At 47.8% G+C, this 22379-nt stretch overlaps 7 protein-coding genes across 7 annotated transcripts; 4 read left to right on the top strand and 3 right to left on the bottom strand.

The window, feature by feature from the left end:
- Positions 1–160: 160 nt before the first annotated feature.
- Positions 161–1654, top strand: HD556DRAFT_1310585 (uncharacterized protein; the record flags this gene model as incomplete). The annotated part of the gene is made up of 2 exons (XM_041300432.1): positions 161–614; positions 753–1654. 2 exons carry the CDS (start codon positions 161–163, stop codon positions 1652–1654), a joined length of 1356 nt encoding a protein of 451 aa, XP_041157540.1.
- Positions 1655–6745: 5091 nt separating this feature from the next.
- HD556DRAFT_697916 (uncharacterized protein) lies at positions 6746–8897 on the top strand. The gene is made up of 4 exons (XM_041311339.1): positions 6746–6908; positions 6971–7007; positions 7074–7813; positions 7868–8897. The coding sequence occupies exons 1-4, from the start codon at positions 6844–6846 to the stop codon at positions 8661–8663; spliced, it is 1638 nt and encodes a 545-aa protein (XP_041157539.1). The 5' UTR covers positions 6746–6843; the 3' UTR covers positions 8664–8897.
- Positions 8898–9725: 828 nt separating this feature from the next.
- HD556DRAFT_1242128 (ribosomal protein S7 domain-containing protein) lies at positions 9726–10591 on the bottom strand (the record flags this gene model as incomplete). Its single annotated transcript, XM_041298245.1, has 6 exons — positions 9726–9767; positions 9819–9920; positions 9974–10114; positions 10165–10270; positions 10323–10460; positions 10515–10591. 6 exons carry the CDS (start codon positions 10589–10591, stop codon positions 9726–9728), a joined length of 606 nt encoding a protein of 201 aa, XP_041157538.1.
- A 1363-nt stretch (positions 10592–11954) lies between these two features.
- HD556DRAFT_1391222 (uncharacterized protein) lies at positions 11955–13530 on the top strand. The gene is made up of 10 exons (XM_041303557.1): positions 11955–11971; positions 12027–12065; positions 12111–12139; positions 12193–12206; positions 12260–12298; positions 12459–12518; positions 12567–12698; positions 12748–12970; positions 13023–13071; positions 13130–13530. Exons 2-10 carry the CDS (start codon positions 12036–12038, stop codon positions 13469–13471), a joined length of 918 nt encoding a protein of 305 aa, XP_041157537.1. The 5' UTR covers positions 11955–11971; positions 12027–12035; the 3' UTR covers positions 13472–13530.
- Positions 13531–19054, bottom strand: HD556DRAFT_1295755 (SNF2 family N-terminal domain-containing protein). Its single transcript, XM_041299429.1, has 32 exons — positions 18937–19054; positions 18752–18882; positions 18611–18688; positions 18208–18560; positions 18091–18151; positions 17910–18040; positions 17832–17859; positions 17313–17781; positions 17157–17261; positions 17088–17103; positions 16959–17038; positions 16828–16909; positions 16520–16773; positions 16349–16459; positions 16279–16293; positions 16100–16222; positions 16011–16049; positions 15915–15956; positions 15814–15858; positions 15684–15764; positions 15357–15628; positions 15262–15301; positions 14999–15214; positions 14921–14946; positions 14423–14869; positions 14363–14371; positions 14284–14305; positions 14207–14244; positions 14093–14156; positions 14004–14045; positions 13887–13947; positions 13531–13834 (listed from the first exon to the last, which is right to left on the bottom strand). The coding sequence occupies exons 1-32, from the start codon at positions 18961–18963 to the stop codon at positions 13791–13793; spliced, it is 3552 nt and encodes a 1183-aa protein (XP_041157536.1). The 5' UTR covers positions 18964–19054; the 3' UTR covers positions 13531–13790.
- A 142-nt stretch (positions 19055–19196) lies between these two features.
- On the top strand, positions 19197–20472 carry HD556DRAFT_1446096 (Nse4 C-terminal-domain-containing protein; the record flags this gene model as incomplete). Its single annotated transcript, XM_041307032.1, has 7 exons — positions 19197–19323; positions 19386–19463; positions 19514–19784; positions 19832–19982; positions 20030–20192; positions 20242–20330; positions 20383–20472. 7 exons carry the CDS (start codon positions 19197–19199, stop codon positions 20470–20472), a joined length of 969 nt encoding a protein of 322 aa, XP_041157535.1.
- Positions 20473–20753: 281 nt separating this feature from the next.
- HD556DRAFT_1446095 (glycoside hydrolase superfamily) lies at positions 20754–22155 on the bottom strand (the record flags this gene model as incomplete). The annotated part of the gene is made up of 6 exons (XM_041307031.1): positions 20754–20921; positions 20976–21053; positions 21113–21517; positions 21576–21633; positions 21687–21789; positions 21837–22155. The coding sequence occupies 6 exons, from the start codon at positions 22153–22155 to the stop codon at positions 20754–20756; spliced, it is 1131 nt and encodes a 376-aa protein (XP_041157534.1).
- Between the last annotated feature and the right edge of the window lie 224 nt (positions 22156–22379).

The following is a 22379-nucleotide window of genomic DNA, read 5'->3' as shown; positions in this document are numbered from 1 at the left end:
TCTTTAACATTTAAATCTAGTCTACCATCACCTCATCACTTCCTGGGATTATATACTATCCATCAGCATGACTATGCCAGCCATAGTAGATTCTTTATGTCAATCATTGTCCACTCGCTCTCAAACTTATCCCCGCCATCGTGAGGTATTGGCTATAACAATGAACAATCTGGCCAATCCCATATATTTCGACTACCCAATCCATCCCTCTCGCTTCCCAATCTCCTCAATCCGTCCAGATGGCCCACAGAATACTCCATCTATGCCACCCCGCACTCCTCCAAAACCTGTATTCCCGCGGTATGACCCTCTCCATGTCCTCTCTGCAGATTCCACCCCACTTCCAATCACAAAGCAGTCATCTCTACATCCCCTACAGGTGGCACCCGGTGTCCTCGCAAACGGCGTCATTACTGTCATGCTGCCCGCCGTCCGCGAGTTTCTCACTGCCACTACCATTGTACCACCTGCCGCACCCGAACTCCCAAGCGACAGTAGAGTATTAGCGCTTGCTGCTCTTGCCGTCTTCTATCGTCCCATGCACCCTGCACATTGGATCTTTTGGAATAAGGAACAAAAGAGGAACACCGCAGCCATTGTGCAGAGTGTATTAGGTGAGTTTAGTCGACATGTTCCCTCCTATGCGGTTCCGTGCACCATAATTCCTGCGTTGTTGCCTTTGATGCCTATCGATTCTACTTTCCATTACACTCGGTGTGACTCTCCCAATCATACACTAACATCTACTTCAGATACTACCCCCACTCCAATCATCTCACCCATCGGCTGGATAGCCACCCAAGACAACCTGTGGATTCTTGGTTCACTACAACACGCCTATTCCAGTGCCTTATCTTCCCAACCCTGGTACGCCGCATACGTCCCATCTGAAAGCGAAACCCGCATGAGTCTGCGCAAGCGCAAGCCCACCATGATCCAAGAACAAGTCATCGAAGATGATGACGACGATCTCCTCGTGCCTCAACCACCAAGGAAGCGTGCAAGGACGCGCAGAACTGCCACAACTACTAGGAGCCCGAGGAAACCGGAAGAATTCTCCCCGCCTGACAACCCGGAGACAGAGGATGTGCCCGATGAGGTCGAGGCAGCCACCGAACTACCGGAACCGGAAACGGTGCTTATGTTGACGCGCGCAGCTAAACGCGAGCTCATCGAAATCCCTGTGCCAGTACAAGATGCTGTGAAATCTGTCTCGCCAGAGCCGCGTAGGAGCCAGCGGAAGAAAGGTGATTCACCGGCGTCTTCGGCGACTACTCTCACGCGCATCCACTCGCGGGAGTTGTCGGCAGAATCCGTGGAAGGCGCTGAAAGCGCTGGAAGTAGCACTGTTTGTGAGGAGGAGCCAGACAAGGAAAAAACAAAGAAGGGCCGCACGGAAAAGGTCGTCAAGCGTCTTGACAATGCTGGCGAGGAGGACGGAGACGAGGAAGAAGCTGAGCAGGAGAAACCTGTTCCCGCCAAGAGATCTCGCCCCTCAGCTTCCCGTGCAAAGCCAAGGTCCAGGGCCCCACCAAAGAGAACCAACTCGACGAATACCAATTCCGAGGAAGGTGGCGAGCACGCAGATGCTACTCCCCCGCCACCTGTGCCTAAACCAAAGTCACGCTCGCGCCCAAGGACTCGCAGACGTTAGACTTGCGCAGATTCTTTTTGTTTCAACACGTCAATGAATTTCTAACGCACTGGAGGGACCCAATCATCATGATATCACGAATTGCAACGAGTACTGGAGCACATCGCACATCACATCACATTATATCGCACAAGTATCGCACTTCGTCACTGGTCAGGATAATCTGGCCCATCGGATCAAGATCAACGAAATGAAGGAAGGAAGGATCTGAAGGAATGAATGCATAGAATGTACTATCATCGATTTTCAGGACTGAGAAGTTGTTGCATCATCAGTTCTCTTCCTATTCTCGTCATTTTCATCTTCCCTGTCTTCTCACCATCATCTCCCAGGTTTCTTTTCTTTTTTCTCCCCTTCTCCCTCTTTATTCCTCAATTTTCTTTTCTCTCGTTCAGGTACACAGTTACTGGATTTGTCAAGGGCAAGACCCCATCGCTTGTTGTCGCGCTGCTATCGTTTCCATTTTCACCGATGTCACCTCCATCACTATCATCAATTTTTCTCGATTCCTTTTTTCTCGCCTTGTCTTGTATCATCACGTTACCAGCAGGTGTGTAACTCGATCTCCCCTATAGTGGCAGGGAGGATACTGGTGTATATGTACTATTACGACGACTGCTACCTATAGATAGCTGGAACCCAGGCTGCACACATGCAGAGCTGAGAAGGGTGTATATCATATTTTCTTGATTTTCACATTGTGCATTAGAATCGTACCAAGATTTCAACGATCTGCTCGCGAGTCGTGCCGGCGCGTCGATGAGAGACGCGGTGTGACAGGTCACGTGCATGTGAGTTTGTTGTCACGTTTTGGCCAAGCACCTCCCAAGGCTGGTGTGCCTTTCGTTGTCATGCTGCGATCAGATGTATGTTTCAGAGATCTACACATGAATGCACATTTATGTACGATCACGCTGCGACTTGGCTGCCATACGGAAACAAATAGCCATGATGACGATGATCCCGATCACAACAGTCACTCCCGGATTTGCTGCATGGCTGAAACTCCCCTGACGATCCTCAGGTCCAATTGGCAATCTTTTCATTGCTTTATTTCATTCTGCGTTTGCATAAATTTGCTTCCTATAGGACGTTGCATTCTCCGAGTCGGTGTTTGATCATTGATAGTACTATGATTAATCCGGGACTTGGACTTGGACTTGGACTTGAATGTACGTATCAGTTTATCGCTTTGATCGCGGTCTGAAATTTTACAGTAGGTTTGGAATGTAATCTGGCTTTTGACTCTAAAGTTGTTACGTCTCTTCAGCGAAGGGGTTTATTTTGGGCGACCATCCTAGACTATCCTTGAGAACTGGGACACACTAGCGGTTCATTTAAGATATCCGCCGGGATGGTAGATGATCGATATGTATTAATGCGGCGGTCCATGCCGCGCACGAAATATCAAGATACCTACCAGGATGGTGAAGTTCCACCGTCACCGACATATCTCCGAATCCCACACTGGGACTGTGAGTCTGATGGATTTAAAGAGCTACCTTTCTTGGATTACCCCATAACCGAGGGCGCGGAACGCTTTGCTGAGGTATTTGTGCTTCGAGGTGGTGTTTGGGTATAATACTGCATGCTCGATTCTTCCTCCTTGAGCTTGTTTGTGACGCCGTGGCGCTTTATTACCCTGAAGGAGGACTCCTTTTCAAGCACACAGGATGCCTCTACATTCTGGACCTACTCGATTTTGGATCTTTCCGAGTTCATATTAGCATCGCCTTGAAGGATATGACCGTGGCCGGTGCTATCGCCACCCCGTCAAGTGCCTCGTGTTATTAGCCAAGATGCCTCGAAAAAGAAATCACGCTCTCGACACGCCATACAGCACGCATATACTCAGGTTATCAGTAAGTATCCCGCTGCCCATCGTCACGATGATGTCACGGTACCTGTTTTTACCCTCGGATGGCCTAGTCGCATATTCTAACTACATGGGGCCATTCTCACTAGGCTGCGAAGACCATAGGACCGATCGTAAGATGCTCGCACAGGAAGCTTCTGTTCACTGCTGACAATCTGGTTCTACGACTGTGCCACACGCTAGAGTGAGAGATCCTTTCCATTCCAACAGACTCGGTCGCTTACGGTATTTGTATTTTCCGAATACTAAAATTATGAATTGGGTGTTATTACTCATCCGAGCCACCGCCCGCCACAATATTGTGCCGAACATGAAATACTTCTGGGTCCCCAAACGTTATCGCAAGCTTGGGGGTGTTTTTATGGTATGCTAAGAGCCTTGGTGGGCTTCTCCTCGTTATCAACTCCTGTTGACACAAGTTTTCCGTCAGCCACTCCGCAAACCGCAAACCTAAATACCTTTATGAACGTTTGTCCTTTCCTGCATCAAAACGTCGGTTCTCACAGTGGAATCATATCGCAACACCGGACTTTATAAGAAACGTTTCTCCGGGCCCTGTCTATCGTCCGACAGAGTAGTGTTCAAACGTTCTATCATGCGACATATCGATTTACGGCAAGATTCCTAACAGTCAGGGTTTGGGATTGTTGGCTAACTTTTCCCTATTCCAAGCTGGATTCACGTTGACATGCGATTCTGTCATGTGTCCCACCTGAAGGCCTGACGTTCCATACGTTGTTGGGCCAGCGCTGACACGACGTGCTGCGGTTGCGCCCCGAAGAAGACCGCATTACGTTCACTTCGAATTCCTGGTCCTGGATCACGAGACATGCGATTCTCTTTCTCGATTGGGCTGGTTTGAAATTCACCTCAAGTCGATTTCTCTCAATACATTAGGATGCACCATTGACATGCGACCCTTCGTCTCGGTTGAGCACACTTCGCGGAATGGAAGTCCGAGTGCTACTTATTCTCACTGGTCCGCATAGGCGAAGAAATGGAATACCTTTTTATCTCGACGCTGATAAAGCTAGAAGATAAGAATATGCGCTGTCCGACAGTTTTGTATTCAATCCGGCGAAACGAGGACCGAACTGTGGGTGATAACAGTGATAAGTCTCTACCCCATTCGTGTCACACCTCCGTTGGACTTATCACGCGAACATATACAGATATGACAGTCCCCGTTGACTTCATAAAGTTACATGCGCAATTATATGTAACATCGACGTATGACGCTCGAGAATTTAATCCCCCGCGAAGCTCAGGGAGAAATGAACATTGCTCGGCTTAGCGCGAGCGAATTGGCTAGGCGTTATGAACGGCATTGTCACCGGGCCAAACGCCGGGGACCAAATTAACTTGACGGGCATATTAACGCGATCGCCATTTTTGTACAAGGCTATCCGCGGACCCCCTAAGAGTATCGAATGTCAATTCACCGACATCAGATATGAAACCATTTATTAGTTCCAATTTCCGCTCGTCGCATATCATCAAGTTGTATGGCCCATCGAGTGCTCAGAGGGATGTTGCACGCAGACATTCATGGTCATCGGTGGTGGTTGACTGCATCGCCGGCAAACCGCGTGGGCTTTCCGGTACCGCGGACAAACATCCCACGACACTGCATAAGTACGCTAACCAGCGCTCAGAAAGTTCACCGTGGTTCTAACAGCTGTGCTTGGCGATCAAAGTCCATCGGGACCTCAGTAGGGCTCAGTATTTGAATACGCCGTTTACCAGGGATTGAAGTACTCCTAGGACGAAACCATGTGGTGGACTTTGGAGGATCGGTGCGTTCTGTCAATGCCCGGTCCGGAGAACGAAACCTTGATGAGAAATGTAACAGTACTATCCCCTCCTGGTGGGCCAGACGATAGTCCGGTTATTTATGGTGGCCCGCACTTGGTGAGTAGCTTACAGGGTGATCAATGATTACCCGACGATGTCTCAAGTATTTCCCGACAGCGTTCTATGGAGTGGGTTCGCAAGGTTAGACTTCGGCAGCATTTATCATTCACGCTGAGTCTTCGATCAGCCTACCGCCGCGGGAGAATAGCGAAGTTTGGATATGAATAGCAAGCCAATTACCTGATTGCGAATCAAATGACCTTTCGATTTGAACGAGAATGCCGCCTGGCGGTGTTAACTGTGTGCAGGGTACGACATATCACCATTGACTGGACATTGCAGGGATGACCAGAAATGCCAATGGATGGCGAATGAGGGTGGAATTGGAATTTGGCGTCAGTGGAGTGTCAATTTCGCTTAGATGAGATTAGCACGATAAGTCCTGCCGGGCATAAGCCAACCACGGTGCTAACCCCCCTGATATCTTTAATTCAGAAATGGGGAATTTATGTAACGTTTTTCCCCATATAAGACCTTCCCAGGGCAGAAAAGGTTCTCCCGTAAGACTTGGAGAATTAAACTGTATGTCAGCACGCACAATGGGTATAAATAACGTTGATGCTAACATTTCTCAGAGTGTGGCAATCCGTATCATGTTCCTGAGCTGCTATAAGTAGGCCCAGTTGGCTTGAAGGTCTCAAGTGCACTGGAGGGGCGCGAAAGGCGTGGCAAGCATGGAACCTCCTCGCAAATTTGGTGGTTCTCAGCCTTTCCTAAGCCGAGCGGGGTCATTCTCCGAAAGTAGTAGATATGAAAAATGCGGCTACATAGCAAGTTCCAATTCGAACTTTTGACAAGACCCGTCATGGAAGCCGGCTGAATCTGAATCAACGTGTTAGCTGTGGATATATAAACGTGCCGCTTACTTTGTCTCTCACCGTCCATGTGCACCCACATGACCCTATTCCCGTAAACAGCGGTAGGTTATATATGCCCTACGCTATCCTCGGGCAGTCGGTCAATGTCACTCCCATGTGCCGAAGGGAGGGGGGATTAGGCACATAGTTGATGGCACCGAGTGGATATTGGACAGGGAGTCAAGAAGCTTCACCCGATAAAACCAACAAGGCTATGCATGGCGTAACTGGCCAGGCCCCATGCCAATGAACACCACGGATGACAACCGTTAAACACGTCGATTCCTGTGCATAAATGCAGAATGAAACAAGTAAAAAGTACTAGTAAAATCATCTTTTATAGCTGTGAAACAGTAACCAGAAATGAAACAAAAAAAGTCCGGTGGTTTGGATTTTTGAAAGAATAATGTAAAGCTATAAGCGCTGTGACCTGGCAAGGCATTACCAAATTCTGCTTCCGTCTTAGCGGGTCACCCAAACTCACCAGCCATTGTTGCGCTGGCCACTGCTTTCTCTCTTCCCACTAACACCATCACTCCTCAATGCTCTCCCAGTCGTCTCCCTCCTCTTCTTCATCCTCTACGTCCCTCCAAAAGATGAAGAAACGGTAAGTCAACTTCCCTGCCTCATGCTCCCCAATTCTCACCCTCCCTCATCCTATCTCTTCAGTAGATGGTCGAGAGAGCAACTCTTAAAGAATCTTGAGGTCATTCAACTTCTCAATTCACTAATTTATTCAAGATAATTAAACTCTTTCTTCGTCCCATTGTAGATCTTGGGTCCTCTCGCAGCACCGCTGCCACCAGACCTCCCTCCGTCACCCCCCGCATCCCGGTCAAACTCCCCTAGTGCACCACCCATCAAGAGAAAGCATGAATCATCACAGGAAAATGACGTCGTTAAACGTTCCAGAACAAACGGGCTACCAGAGAAGCCCTCATCACATCACCATCATCACTACCACCCACCACCACCACCTCCTTCGCAACCGCTCAGGTCTTCAAATGCAGTTCCTTCATTCAACTTGCGTTCTGAGCCATCAGAGGATGGCGAAGTACGAGAAGATACCACTGCCGTGACGCCCCGGGGTCCGGCGCCTGCAGTTCTATCAACCACTGTGCCTGTGCGGCGTCCGCGGCGCGGACGTCCAGCACTCACCTCCTTCGACGAAATGCATGATATATATCACAAATATGGTAGAATGCTCAAGTATTCTGGCGATGCTCGATTCTGGTCCACATATCCTGCCACACACAAGGAGTACCGTCCACTGGCTAACCCCCCGCCCCCAAATTCTCCTTATCATAAACATGGAGGGCTCATAGCGCGGCTCGAGCTCGTGGACGCACTTGTATGCTTCACTTACTCATTGTGGAGCAAGGATTTCAGCAGGAAATCGTGCTTCCGTGAGACTTGGGCCACTATCGAGGCATTCCTTGGGTGGTGTAAAAATAAATGGATCGCTGAGCTTGATACGATTGGCGATCGTGAAAAAGCCCTCTTGGGCTTGATGTAAGCACTCCCTTATTACGATTTTCGTTCTGCTTACGCATTTAACGCACACAGCTGGATGATTGAAGGATTCATCCATGGGCGAAAGTTCTTTTTTTCAGCAAAGACCGTCATAGAACCTGAAATGGACCGCATATGGGCGAAAATGAAGGCTGAGATGATGATCCTCAGCAGCAATGCGGAGAAAGCGGACGGACAGCCTACACCACCAATGCTTCCTTCCCCCGCAAGCATAGCTCCTGTCAATAGTGCGAATTCTACACCCATAAACAACAGTGCGAGCGGCACTCCGAGTGTGAACATCTCGAGCGGTATCAATCTGGTGAACTCGCCCGCTCCCTCGCGTTCAGCACCTCCGATTTCTACCGCACTCCCACAGTATATGCATGGTCTTTTGCCTCAGACAGCCAAGGGACAGACTGCGAGCTACAATATGGTCGAAGCAGCCGCCAAGGCAACAGCGCCCATTAATCCTGCACTTGCGTTTAACGTCAAGGAGCTATCCGGTGGCGTTATGGCTGCAGGGTACTGTATGGAGTATGCTCAACGCACTCTGACCCTGCCCATACTGGCACGGCATTATCCCACGACATTTGCCCGGATGATGAGTTCGAGCCTGACTGCGCACGAAGAACACGAACCTGACATCGAGGATGAGGAAGGGGAACTGTTCTGGCCTGGCCAGTGTGTAACTGGAGAGGGCCTCGGCTGGGTTTGCCTGATGGGTAAAGCCATGATCAAGGAATTCGGCCGAGACATTGGCTATCTCGGACTTGCCGGCGTCGTCCCCAAGCCTGCTCCTGGACCGATAACAGGCGACTCATCCCGGCACGCGTCTGTACTCCGGTAGCAGGCCATAAGAGGTCACACCATTTCATGCGGTTCTCATTTCTTGTCGGCATTATCATCTGGAGTCATGGTTTTACTTGCAATCCACGGAAAATTTTGGATTCATTTTCTCGGATTTCATTACGGCGAAGGTTTTCAAGCCTTCCGGATCTCTCGCCCTATCGCGCCAGCTTTCCTCAACAGACGTTGCCTGCGCTCTAGCGACCTCGTCCAACCTTTCGTAGCACCCTGCTGCAGACCAGTGCATTTAGCGCTCCCAACTTTAGATCAAACTTGTATTATTACTCATATCACTTGTCATCGATATCACCTCTGCCCTGGCCGTGGCCTGCCGAGATCCGCCCGTTTCCGTACCGTCACTGCCCTGCTGGTCTGCCGACTCTTGTTCATTGGGTTGAGAGGATGTGCTAATTGCATCGTCACCGCCATCATCCCATCGCATCTAGCACTGGCCTCTCATTCCTTGTATTTATCCCGATCTATACGGCTCTCGTCCTCTCAACGCGGTCCTTTTTTCCTGTTTGTTGAAGGAGATAAAACGTACATATGTACTTCTACTTATTATACGAGTGCCGTCGAAGACAGGACACTCGAGGCTGAGACGGCTTGGACCCCGCGCCCCATCAGATTGCATGGGGTGTATATCTCATTTGATCCCTGGGGTTGAGAATTACTCTGCTTCTTTGTACACCTAATTCAATTTCCTGGATTTTGGTTGGAACGCGCGCAGAATAGCTCCGTGATCAGGCCCAGGTCCGATCCATGTGAGATAAATAAGCTCCACCAGCGGTGACAAGTCCAAATGTAAGGCAGTGTTCAAACGTTAACTTTCTCTGTCGTTGTGGGAACGTTCCTAGAACATAGCCACCCATTCTATGTAGCATATGGTTGATGCGGGATCATGTGCATGCATAATGTCAGCGTGGTTAACATACACATAGAGAAACATGAGTGCAGCATGAGCGCGGCGTTGATAATGAAGCAGAAAAAATGAATATCCAGAAAGCCCACAGCAGTCGCACTCGGATTGCACAAGTCCCCCAAAGTACGCGAGCAGCGGTTTTCACCGGTTGGACTTGGCAACACGCTCAAGCTCATCCTTTTTCTGTTGACAGCGGTGATGAGGTCATGATTATTGTCAAAGACATTTATTTACCTTAATAGCGTAAGAGTTCGAGGAACCCTTGGCAGCGTTGATAAGCTCATCAGCAAGACACTCGGCAATGGATTTTACGTTGCGGAAGGCAGACTCCCGCGTCTGATACCAAATTAATTGTGTGAAAATAATTATGAAGGTCAGGGTATGCTTACGCCGATAGTTAGGAGGGAGATAGCTTGGTTGACTCTCCGCAGGGGTGAGACATCGACGGCTTGACGGCGGACGGTACCCTGAGAACCAATACGGGTGGAGTCTTCCCGAGGGCCGGTGTTGACAATGGCGTCAACGAGAACCTATGTATGGATTAACACTTGTGTTATGCAGTAACTTTCGCCCGACAGACCTGGATGGGGTTCTGGTCGGTGAGGAGGTGGATGATCTCGAATGCATGTGCAACAATGCGGACGGCCATGAGCTTCTTGCCGTTGTTGCGGCCCTTCATCATCAAGCTATGGCCAAACTTTCAGCATCTACACCTTCGTGGAAGGATCTTTGGCGCACCTGTCAACCAATCGCTCGACGATAGGCATTTGTGCCTTCTTGAACTGCTTCTTGGCATAACGACCAGCAGTGTGGGGCAAGTAGACAGCATGGCGGACTTGGATGTAGTCCGTGAGGGAAATGTCCTTTACTTCGACACTGGACCGAAATCACGTCAATATAAAGACTATGCATCGACAAATCCAAACATACTCCTGGGTGTCCCACTTTCCAAACAATTTAATTTCCTGACCGATTTTTGAAACGTCCTTTGGAAGGGTGGTGGCCATTTTGAGGTACTTGAGGGATCTTGATGTAAGGTGGCCTTGGACCTTTTGCGCGACGATGAGCGGCTGTTTGCTCCTGTTGTGCCACCACATAAGAATAAGGTTTGCCAGTTCTCCGGCAAAGGCCGAGAACTATACAGTTCCAGCCTCGTGTCAACCTCGTGCGGGGATCACGATCATGGACGTGACTTCAAATCCTTCCAACCGAACTGTTTTGCCGATGGCCTCATCTCCGAGTGGATCGTGGATTTTGTCTTTGTTGTGGTTCGCAAAGTTATTCCTGTTATGTTCCAAGTCTACTTTCTGCAACAAAGCCCATTAATCTCCCATGATAAGTGTTCGGCGCCACATGATGTGAACCTTCGTCTCTGTCCAGCGCCCCGAGGAATACTCATTTAATGTCGGAGCGTCGTTGCGGGTCTTTGCTCCGCTAAACATCATTCTCTCTTGTCGTGCGTACATTTACAACCTCATGTTTATTTTGATGGTGCAGCATGGGTGATTGCCTTGAGGTCTGATCTTGGCTCTTGTTGCAGGCTATGGCATATGCTATATGGGCATTCGGCATTCTGTTTCTGACCGGGTTCTCTATCAGTAAGTTGTACACACATTACCAAGATTTCGGGTATAGATATCTTACGACAAAATGGTTGAAATTTTGACCTACAGTGATAAGATTCGCTCGTATTTCTGAACAGAGAAAGCACTCAGGCTATGTAATTCTGCCCAGCTGGTATGTTTACTTTACGATCTCGATGAATGACATGGACATTGAATATATGGTTGTGAAGGGTACTTAAGGGTGACCCTTTCTTTTAATAAGGATAAACGGATTGATTACGTCTCATTCGTGTGAAAAAAGCGCAAGAGCTTCTGTCTTTGCTTTCTATTAATTGTCAACTTCGAGAAGCATGATGACCTGATTAAAGTTACCCTGGCGTTCATATGTCCAATCGAACTCGTTTCCAACCTTTCTCCAGGACCACCAACGTCCCTCGTCCTTTCCTTCCCGTGAATTGAGTTAGGTTCTTTCAACAAGACTTGGACCCTTCAGAAAAATATCGATCATGTCATACAATCCAGACCTCGCAAATTATGGCGCGCAAGCTTTTGCGCTTGCCGCTCACAATGTGTGGGTTACTCGTGTCTGCCAATGTGAGTATTATAGACGTGCTTTGGTCGACATTCTGACTTACTTTTTTTTAATATATCATAGTGTGTCCTTGTATCATTTTCTGTTATGATTACTGTACGTCTCAGAGTGTGTGTCAAGACCAGTCCGCACTGATGCTTTGGGCTAGTGCTCACGCTCGATCGAGAGGTGCGATCTCCGTCATCGTGTGGGTTCGACTGTCTCATTTCTTACAGGTTGAGTTTATATGGGTCCGTCTTCGTCAAACATATGCAGGATTTGACTTGCTCAAGAATACTATCGTAGAGACGGCCGATGAGATTTTCCAACATATTATATATCATTGTAAGATTCGCTCATGCTTGTAGAATGCCTTTGAATGTCAGTTAGGTGAGATTTGGTGGCGGCGCACTCATATTGTGAGTTCTTGCTCGTCCAAAACGAATACTATAATCGCTGACTTCCCGTGTAGTCTCTCTGCTTCAGGTAGTCAACGTTTATCTTAGCCTCGAATCATCGCAGAATGACGTTTTTTTCAGCATTTATGAGCAAACACACTTCTAAAGAGGTATGTTTCTTATTACTCCATTTCTGGAAACTAAACACCTTTTAGTTGTAAGTTGTATTCCGAACATCGTTATCACATCAGCTGTTCACCCTACCTTAACACTGAAACAATATCATTAGCTGTGAGCAGGAATTTTCAGCTATGATGCCAAGTCTTATAAGGCTATTCAGGTTCATTATTCCTAAACATTCAAGGGTGGCCCAGTTTCTGCATTCTTTGGGCAGTTCAGCGTGAGACATGTTTCATGTCTTTAGATGAAATCGCTGACCTTTGTTCAGTCATACTGCAGCTCCGAGTGTACGCTCTATACCGCCGATCTCTAGCGGTCCTGATTGCGATGGCGGTCGGATTTACGATTGAGGTTATAGTCATGTCTATCTTTTTAGGAATAGGCATGGCAGAGAATACCAGCGAGTATCCACTCATCCGCACAATTACTCCAAATTTGACATTTTCTAGATACAAATAAGCCGATGCCAAATATTAGAATCTGTGCCGTCACGCACGCGCCGCCTGTGCTTGCTTACGTGTGGTTGCCCGATATTGTTTTTGGAACATTTCTATTCGTGCTTGCAGGAAGGATCGGATTTAAACGCGGTAGATTTGGCTTCAACATCTTCCGCATGGAAAGAAAAGACCTTGTCGATGCTCTCGTGTATGGCAACCTCCATTACTTCCTCTGGTAAGTAGAGCCAATTATATCTGCAATCCATTGTCGTGACCGCACCCGATAGCATACTCGTTGCGAACGTTGTAAATACGGGAATCTGGCAAGGGTTAGGGGTAGGTCTGGTCCTGCCGCAAACTGCTTTTGACTGATGACTGACTTTAACAACAACAGTTTAGCTGGTTCGAAGCTCCAGAGGGATTCGCAGCTGTCATCGAAATCATCCTTGGGTGTCGGATGGTACTGGACCTTAATTCAGCGGTGTCTGATTCTGACGGCTTGCGTCTATTGGACTCGTTCCCACTCAGAGACTCTTTCGGTGTCAGAGAGGGTCCGTCAACACTTTATTCTGCGATTAGCACCTATGATCTTGAGACTCCGCAAGGTCAACATCGGCTTACCCAAGAGATTGAGTTAGTTTCTCCAACTAGTCCTAGGTCTGGGGAAAGCTCTCGTGTTCTCATCGAGGGAGCAAACGAGTTGTGTAGCAGTCCGCTTCCTACCGTTGTTCATTAGTGTACAAAACTGTTTGTACAGAAATCTATCACTCCGCGACTTCATAAACCACATTGATTGTTCGGTTTATTGGAACTGCGAGCGAATTGAAATTTGATGAGGCCTTGAAGCAACTACGAAGGTTACGTAATACACAACAATCGGTGCCTCTTACATCACCTTTCTTCCACTTACATCTTCCACATAGCTAGATCTATTGTCCTATAATAGGTGATAAGTACTGCTTCAACTATTAGGTGTTCGTAATAACGTTCCGAGGGCGAAATTATTGACATCGTGGATATAGACAATGATTTACAGGCGAAATAACTCAAGCCCATCAAGCAAGTTGCTGGCGGATGCCACCCATCAATTCGAGGATGTCTAGAAAAACTTACTCTAAAGTCTGTCTTGTTGTCAGTGACCAGACACGTACCTTGCAATCTAGCTTCTTTCTTTTGTCTTGGAGTCTCCGTACGCTTGGTTCCAGCAAACGCCTAAACGTGCGATTAGTGAGGTGTGCCATAACTAGAAAGCGGTCATTAACACTTGCCTGTTGAATCAGAAACTTCTTTCTCTCTTGTATCTCGATGACCTGATGGAAATTTCAGTAAGATAGAACCTTTAATTCAGCGAACGCACTTTGGACTCGACAGTATTCTCGGCAATCAGCTGGTAAACGTGAACTGGTCGCTTTTGTCCAATACTTCTTCAAGTTAGTTCGGTCAATGGGAGAAGACACGTGCTGCAGCTCACCGATTGCATCTGTCGATTGCTTGACTTTCAATACCCTCCTGTTGTGTACGTCAAGTCGTTGCTGCGGAAGGGGAGACTGAAGAACTTGCCTGCCACCAGCTAATACGGGTGGGTTAAGGTCAGTTCGTTGAAATTAGCTATCATAGGGAAACGCACGGGTCCATCCTACGATACCGGGTAAATTTGAAGTTGCAACGATGAGAATATATCACTTACAAAAAGACATTATTGGCAGCAGTTAGGTTCAGACCCAGTGATCCAGCTTTCAAAGAAATCAACATCACTCTGGGAATCTTGCTTCCAAAAGAGGAGCCATCGAATTTAGCTTTCTGGCTAGTTGATGGGCCGTATGTTGCTTTCGCTTTACCCTTATTCTTGGGCTTCAACTTTCCCTTGCCTTTCTTTGCCATGGTAGAGATGTCCTCCTGAAAGTCGTCAGTGTCATCGTCAGCATCGTCTACGATGAAGCTGGAATCATCGTCCTCCAGAAGGACATCCTCTTCCACGAAAGTTGTTTGTGTCGAGGTACGTCTTCTGCGTGGCGGAAGGGAAGTCTTGATGTCAACCAGATCCCCTTCAGTTTCAAGTGGAATAGAGAACTGCTCAAGGACTTCTTTCCGTCGCTTAGCTGACAGCTGGCCATCGAATCGCACATATGGAATGCTACGATGCAATTAACATTAATGGGAGAAGCGATCAGTAATAAGATCATACCCATGCTCCTCGAAGGCCTCGCCGATCTGGATGCAGTAACATGAGCATGATTGCAATACCTTAAGGCTTCAGGCGCACCTTATCCAGGAATGAAGTAAACTGGGAAAACACAAGGCTCTTCTGGTCGCTAGGGATGAGTTGGAGGAGGTGGATCAATTGATCAATCTTTGCAGACGATCCGGATCGCAGTGTGCTATCATGAGTTTCGTTCTCGTCATGACGGACCGGCAGTTGAGTGAGTTCAGTGGGAGGTGGTGGTTCTATTAAATCGCCCATCCCAATGGTACGGCGATCCTAGAGATATGTCAACGAACTGAAGACTGCTATAGACATAGCTGTACCATAGGACATTTCGGGTCTCTGGCTATCACTTCAGAAATGCTTTGGAAACTAAATCAGAATACTGTTGCTGTCAAGCACTATGACGAATCCTGACCATGCGAGACAGAAAGAATGGGAACAAGCCGTGATCCTTGGATCGTTTAGGACGTCGAAGCAAATAGGACACTCTTCACTGTCTTCAATAGCTTTGGCGAGGAGACTCTGCAGCAGGCGCCTCTGATCCTGAGTAACCGGGAGAGCGACACCTGCAGTTTCTTCATTATCCTCTGTAGCACGAAGTTGTTCCAAGTAGTTTGGAGGAAGAAGGCCTGGGTGCAGAACTACTTGTCGTAGCCGTGTTAGCATACTAAGGACGTTTGTCGTGAACTATAAGGGGAACCCAGGTTAACAACAATTGGCCTTGCGATCGGGGAATACGTACCGCAGTGGTCATCCCTCCTTGTTGGTTCATGAACTTCTCCACTCGTTGCTGAGATATTGAACCAATAGTATCATAGAGAGCCTATATGACATTGAGTGTGACCAATATTGCAACAGCACACAAAACGTACTCGTGCTTCATCTCCCAATGGAACTGGAATGACAGTAATATCGACCTAACAGAGAAATTAGAACCATCGTACATTTTGGAGCAAACAACAGTCGTCACTACCGGAGGTAAAGGCACAAGTGGCTTCCCAAATCTGTCTTGCATCTACAAAATCCAGGTTCGATCAGGACTGTCCGTCTGTAATCTGCAGTACCTTACCTCCTTTGTGCGACGAATACAGGCGTGACTCATCAGAGCCTATAGCCGTAGTAATCAGTAAAATTCGACATAGGGTAGTAACTACTCACTCGCAGCAGTTCTGCACCGGAAGGATCTCCATCTTTCAAAGGACGTAGGAGCAAGCGCTTATAGAAGTCCTCCTTGTCGAGTGGACGACAAATCTGAAGGAATGTCAAGATAGACCCAAGATCCTGCAGGCATTTGTGGTTTAGTCATTTTTCTTCTACCATATATTTGGAAAACACACCCTTGGAGAATTAATCTAAAAATACGGGATTGTAGGTGAACTATTTGGCATCCAAAAATTATACACTCACGATGGGAGTGCCAGACAACACCCATCTGCGTTGGGACGTTAGTCTACAAACAGCTTTAGCCATCTTCGTCTTCGGATTACGAATCGTGTGTCCTTCGTCAAGAATGACTCGCTAATTGAACGACAGAGAGTAGATAGGTTATATCTTGTGTTCATGTCATTATTCACTCACCTTCCACTTCACGTCGAACAGCGCCCTTTCAACCTTCTTTTTCTTTTTAGATGGTCCATGATCAACGGCAGCTGCAGAAACGTCGGATTCTCCAGTGACCGTCTGGTATGTAGTGATGACGACATCATACTGCGAGAGTTGTTGAGGTGTCATGTCGCGTGTTGCGCCATAATAGGTGCAACATGAGATTGCACCTCTGACGCAATGCTCTTCAATCTGTTTCTCCCAGTTGGATATGACCGAGAGTGGAGCAACTGGTATCCTTCATCAGCAGAAAGACCCTCAAATGAGAAAGCAAAAGACGTTACCAATAAGTGTGCTCCTCGAATGATCAGTGGGAACGTCCTTCTTAGTTGCAAGAATGAGAGCTAGCATGGAAAGCGTTTTCCCCTGCATGCAAGCTTAATATCACCTCTAAGTGTTTGAGAGTCCTACTGACCAGCCCCATGCTATCTGCTAGGATGGCGCCACGGCCGAGCAGAGGAGGTGATGATATCTCTTGAGGAGTTTTCGTTGCGACTACCCACATTGATGAGCAAAGTACAGCAAACAATGTCACATACTCAACTGTTGAAGTAGTGGGGCTGATATGGCTGGATGAATGACTGAAAGTTTAGAAGAAGCAAGATTAACTCACCTTCGAGCCAATTTTTCTGTACTGCCAAAACTGAACTGGCTTGTCGGACTCCTTAGTTGGTAAAGACGGGTATTCATGATCAATACACCACTGCAGCGCTTGGTTCTGCATGCGAGAATCAAGTAGATGAAAAATACACAAGCGACTTCCACCTACCTGGTGCCTGAGTAGATCAACAACCAAATCACCATTGGCGATGCCAGGGGGAGCGGGATGGACCGGAAGATTGAGAATGTCGTCGACAGAACATAACGCATCCAGGAGAGAGGCACGTCTTCCCTCATCGTCTATTTTCTCTAGACCGCCCAACATCTGTTTGAGCTCAGCTGCATTCTGCAGAGCTTCTTGATGTTTTCTAACGACCTCTTGCTGCTTTTTAATAGCCTCCTGCTGGGACTTTGATTGCGTTGCTTTGGCTCCGTACCTTTGGCTTGACGACGGCTGAGATGTGGACGACGAACTTGCTGCCGGGGGTCCAGTTGCGACTGCATATGCAGTAGATGATACTTGTCTAGTCGCGCCTCCTACTCCGCGAGGTGGAAACCCGCGCTGACGAGGAGTAGCCCAAATTAACTGGGGCTCTAGCTGGTCCCTCTTGTCAGACGGTCCATAAATCTTCAGTGTCCTGTGAATCGTGAGCATCCTTCCGATACATGCAATGTTACAAATTCTCACATTGAGAGTGAGTAGCTAAATCCAGACACTAGATTTTTCATTGGAATCTTGCCTATATGGTATATGCAGAAGACTTACAATTTCCTTCGTGCATCACACCTTCAAGAGTAATCGCGCCACGATCCAAAAGAGGGGCAAGCTTCGCAGCCGTCTGCTTCGGTACATGCCCAACCTTAGTACCCCCAATATTCCGGACCTCAATAGCATTCCTGCAGCAGTATTAACCTTCAGCTCGATATCGATAATTTGCTATAAATACCTGTCGTATTTATTTTGCGGCTCTCTAATTAGCGTGACTTCCTCCCCAGCGCCAACTAGACCTTGGAACGCCACGTGAATGAATGCATATGTGAAGAAAATCTGCAGAAAAAATCACCTTTGTAATATTGGACACCGACAATACTGGAACTCAAGGTGCAATACAAGACATCTACAGGGTCAGATTCAATCAAGATGACCTCATCATCGTCATCATCCTCGTCAACATCGTACACGATGGGACTAATAGTGGCCCGTATAACCGGCTTTACAGAGCTTAGCTGGGAGTTTGTCGGCGCTGCTTGCTCAAATGTAGCTTTGCGCTTTTTCTGACTCCGAGCAGGCACCTGGGAGGTGGAAGGTGTAACATGAGCAGCAGCAGAGGTAGCTACTTTGGCAGTCAGGGGAACGTCCGCTGGATCCACTCGTTGGTTCGCAATCGCTCGCCGGACTTTGGTCTGATCCTCCGAACTGAGAAAGTTAATACAAACTCAACGTGCATGTAGTAGAGGACATCTTACCGAATGTTGCCAAAGCCGATTATTGTGCTTTGGTCCACTACTGCAAGGCTTCTCAAGACATCCGGAGTGACACATCCCCTGTGAAATTTTATGGTCAGCACAGACATTCGGTAATACACAGTAAATAGAAGTACTACTTACCAGTGACGCCAGGCGACTGTTTCACCATATTCTCCTGGAACAAGTTGCCCATATCTCAATCCTCCGACTGGAATTGGGGAGCCATTACATGGAGCGGGGCCCTTGCACACCGACCGGGTGCTTCTACTATACTAAGCTTCTATAAGCCCCGTGTTCTCAGCACAATAGACAATAATAATGCTCACATCGATAGAATGCTTTGGCGGTACCATTGACGGTAACCTGCGTAGGTATCTTATGAACGCGTTGTACTGGCTTCTAACTTCTATGTGGCGTCGTAGTGGCAGAACACAAAGCCTTGCAATTAATTGAAGTCACAGTCTGTTTACGCGGCTTTGGCGCGGTCGCCGCGCAATTGTCGCCGCGACGCGACGCGCCACTGATTACGTGATACGCGCCTCTTGTTTTCTACCACACCCGAATACAGCAGCGGAAGCTTCAAGAAATGGTTCATTTCGACCCGAACGTGCGCATGGGCAGTTCAAGTAGTCTCCCATATGACCCAGACCAGGATGCCGCTGAAAAACGTGACATCCGGAAAAAATATCGTGCTCTTGAAAAGAGGACAGGAGGTCCGTGGCCGGCGCTACTCCGCATGAGCTAGAAGCTTATTATCATGGTCTTTCTGCGAAAGATCAACTTCGCCCACAAGACATAATGGCTGCTGAACTCGTTGAACACGTCGAAGAAGCTGATGAACTGTTCCAAAAAGGTGTGTCTTCCTTTCGTTTCCCCGGTTTGTGCAATGGAAGACACTTTCAGTGAAAAATCCGACCGAGGCTACACTTGACTCCACTGTACTTCGGAATGTATCAAGTATTAGTGCGCAGAAGGCCCGCGCAATGAAACTTGGCTCTGCCGCCTTCGACGTTGATGACTTCGTCTCCAAACTTGCTATATTTATGGGTGGCAGGCACGAGCTTGCAGACGATGCTTCGGAACTAGATGACATCGGTGACTCCGTGATGGACTGGGAGAAAATTGGTCGGAGGGCACTAGCAAAGAGCAGAAGGGTCCCGGTAATGGGATTCATGTCGGTTATTTCCAAAACATTCAGACTTCGCACTCAGCCCACTACAGGCTTGGACCTCTTTCAATAGAACAAAAGAAACGCGCCCAGGTCAAACGTGCAAAGCTTGAGAAGAGCAGAGAAGAAGAACGCAGACCTCAGGAGATCAAAGAAGAAGACATCCAGCGATCAGAGAACGAAACCACGAAGAACGTAATCAAGGTAGGTTTTTAAGAGCCCCTTAGTGCATTGAATAAACCTCCTCATAGGTCAGAGAAATCCTTGAGGAGTCTGGTGCTGTGAACCTCTTCCGCTTTGTAATCAACCCCAATGACTTCGCACAATCGGTTGAAAACATATTTTACCTCTCTTTCCTCATCCGAGACGGGCTTTGTGCCCTCGAAATCGACGATCACGGAGAACCAATCATATGTGAGCATTGTCTCTTTGAGTCTATCGGCCGTAAACTCAACATTTGCAGTCTTATGCGAAGCACCTAGTGCACAAGATCGCGCGGACGGGGTAACGTGTCACCAAATAGTTATGGAGTTTGACATGGCTACATGGAGGGTAAGACACCCCCATTTTGTGTTGATTCACACTCACTTTATCTGGTAAACAGCGTGCTATAGAAGTTTTCGAGATCACAGAGTCTATGATACCCCAAAGACCGGCAGCTAAGACGAGATTGGGAGGCAAGTGGTATGGCTGAGAGATTTGAACTAGATTCTGCTGGATATATTGTTACACCGAGTATTCTTCCACCGTAGTGTAAAGTGGATTCTTGAAAAAGTTCCATTGCAATAGGTATAATTGAGATAATGTTACAGGATGTCGATCTCATCCCGTAATGAGAATTTAGGTGGAGTGTAGTAAGTAGATCTGCCGTTCCCTTCCTATTAACTGAATAAACAATGCCTTGTGCCATATATAATAAACGAATGAATGAGTAAATGAATGTCCAAATATGTAGGTTGAGACGCGACATCCCGTCTAACAAGATGTGCGAGGCTTGAAGGGGAATTTCTTGTTCCCAGCATCATCGTATATGCCATAGCCAGGCTCCTGGTCGTCGCTGTAGATATGAGCGAACCAACCGATACCACCCTGAGGGCCGAGTTTGAGATCTTCGCAATGGCTATCGAGCATAGAAAAGTAGCCCTGTGTCAAGTTCATTAGACCACCAAAGACGTTAAATTTCATGATGCGACTGACCTCCTCGTTAGCTACCGAGGACTGGGCAAGAATGGTATTAGCCTGAACGCCAGGCGATGTGACGGAGGGCCAACCATTCTGGAAAGTGGGACGCCTTAGCAAAAGAAAAACATTGCACCCGACCAGGATAAACATACCTCATCAAAGTACATCTTCTTGCCATTGCCATGTTCAATAAACCAGTTCATGTCAGTCTTAACGAGCGGCCATGCAGCAGCACCAAACGTTGCAAGGGCCGAGAAAAACGGGAGCATATGAATATTGATAAAGTCGATAGCATCAAGGACGTCTTGAGCGCCGCCACGCTCCTGGTATCCGTATGCGAGTTCGCTGACAGTGACAGGAATCCCGACGCCAGAGAGCTTGGATTTCAAAGACGTGACCTCAGCTGCTAGCTGCGAATGCGGCAGTACGTTATCAAACAGAGGCTCGGAACCGAATTGGACGCCTCGAGTGACGAACTTGGCCTTGGGGTTGTTGATGAGGGAAGAAACCAGCGAATCACGGCGAGTCATCCACTGATCGCCTCCATCGAATCCAAACTATGTGCCACAAAAACTGTCACAATCATAACTACCATTCCCATTTAAAAAGTCTCACCCAAATCAGAGCGTGAACGCCTAGACCTGTGGCCCATGCAGCGCTGACAATATCATCACTGAGATGAAAACTAGTCAGCTCGGAAACAACTAGAACTGATAATTGCATTACTAGAAACCGTCTCTATCACAAGCGCCGTAAAGGCGGACATATCTCGATCCGAAGGTGTTCTTGATGTCAGCAAAGTCACTGTTGAGCTTGTTTATAGACTGGCCTGGAGTTACATCAGCTCATGAACCTCAGGAGAAACGATGGTCGCACAAGCAGTTACTTCATAACTGAATCCAAGGAATGCATATTCGGTATTTGGAGAACACCACCAATTATCGGTCGAGCTAGGAACACTAGGCGGCATGATGAAACCCGCAGACGGGAAACAGGGGGAGGAGCCGCCGTTGGTGTTCGTAGCGGGTGCAGGAGGTGCACTACCCACAGAAATGACCCCAGGCAACGGATGGGTACTGGAGTCACTACCAGACCTGCTGCTATGAGGATGGCAGCTTCGAGAAACGTGGCGGGAAGAAACGAGATCCAAAGACAGAAGGAGCAGAAACCCGAGGACGGAAAGAGCACGTGTCATGTTGTAAAGAGTGTGTTGTTAGAATGTGTGGTTGAAGGTGAGCCTTGGATGCGAGCTGAGAGCTCGAGAGTAGTATAAAGGACTGCAGGCTGGAAGTGCAAGTTAATCATCATTGTACTTGGTGCAGCTATATACTTGTGGACACAAAAGAATAAGGAAATGGAAAGCTTACCACGGTCCACAAAGGCTCCACGAGAAATGCTTTGTTCTAATTTGGCGAGCGC

Source organism: Suillus plorans (assembly GCF_016647745.1).
Source record: "Suillus plorans strain S12 chromosome Unknown HD556scaffold_49, whole genome shotgun sequence".
In the NCBI taxonomy this organism is placed as follows: Eukaryota; Fungi; Basidiomycota; class Agaricomycetes; order Boletales; family Suillaceae; genus Suillus; species Suillus plorans.
This window is presented reverse-complemented; position numbering and strand designations above follow the sequence as displayed.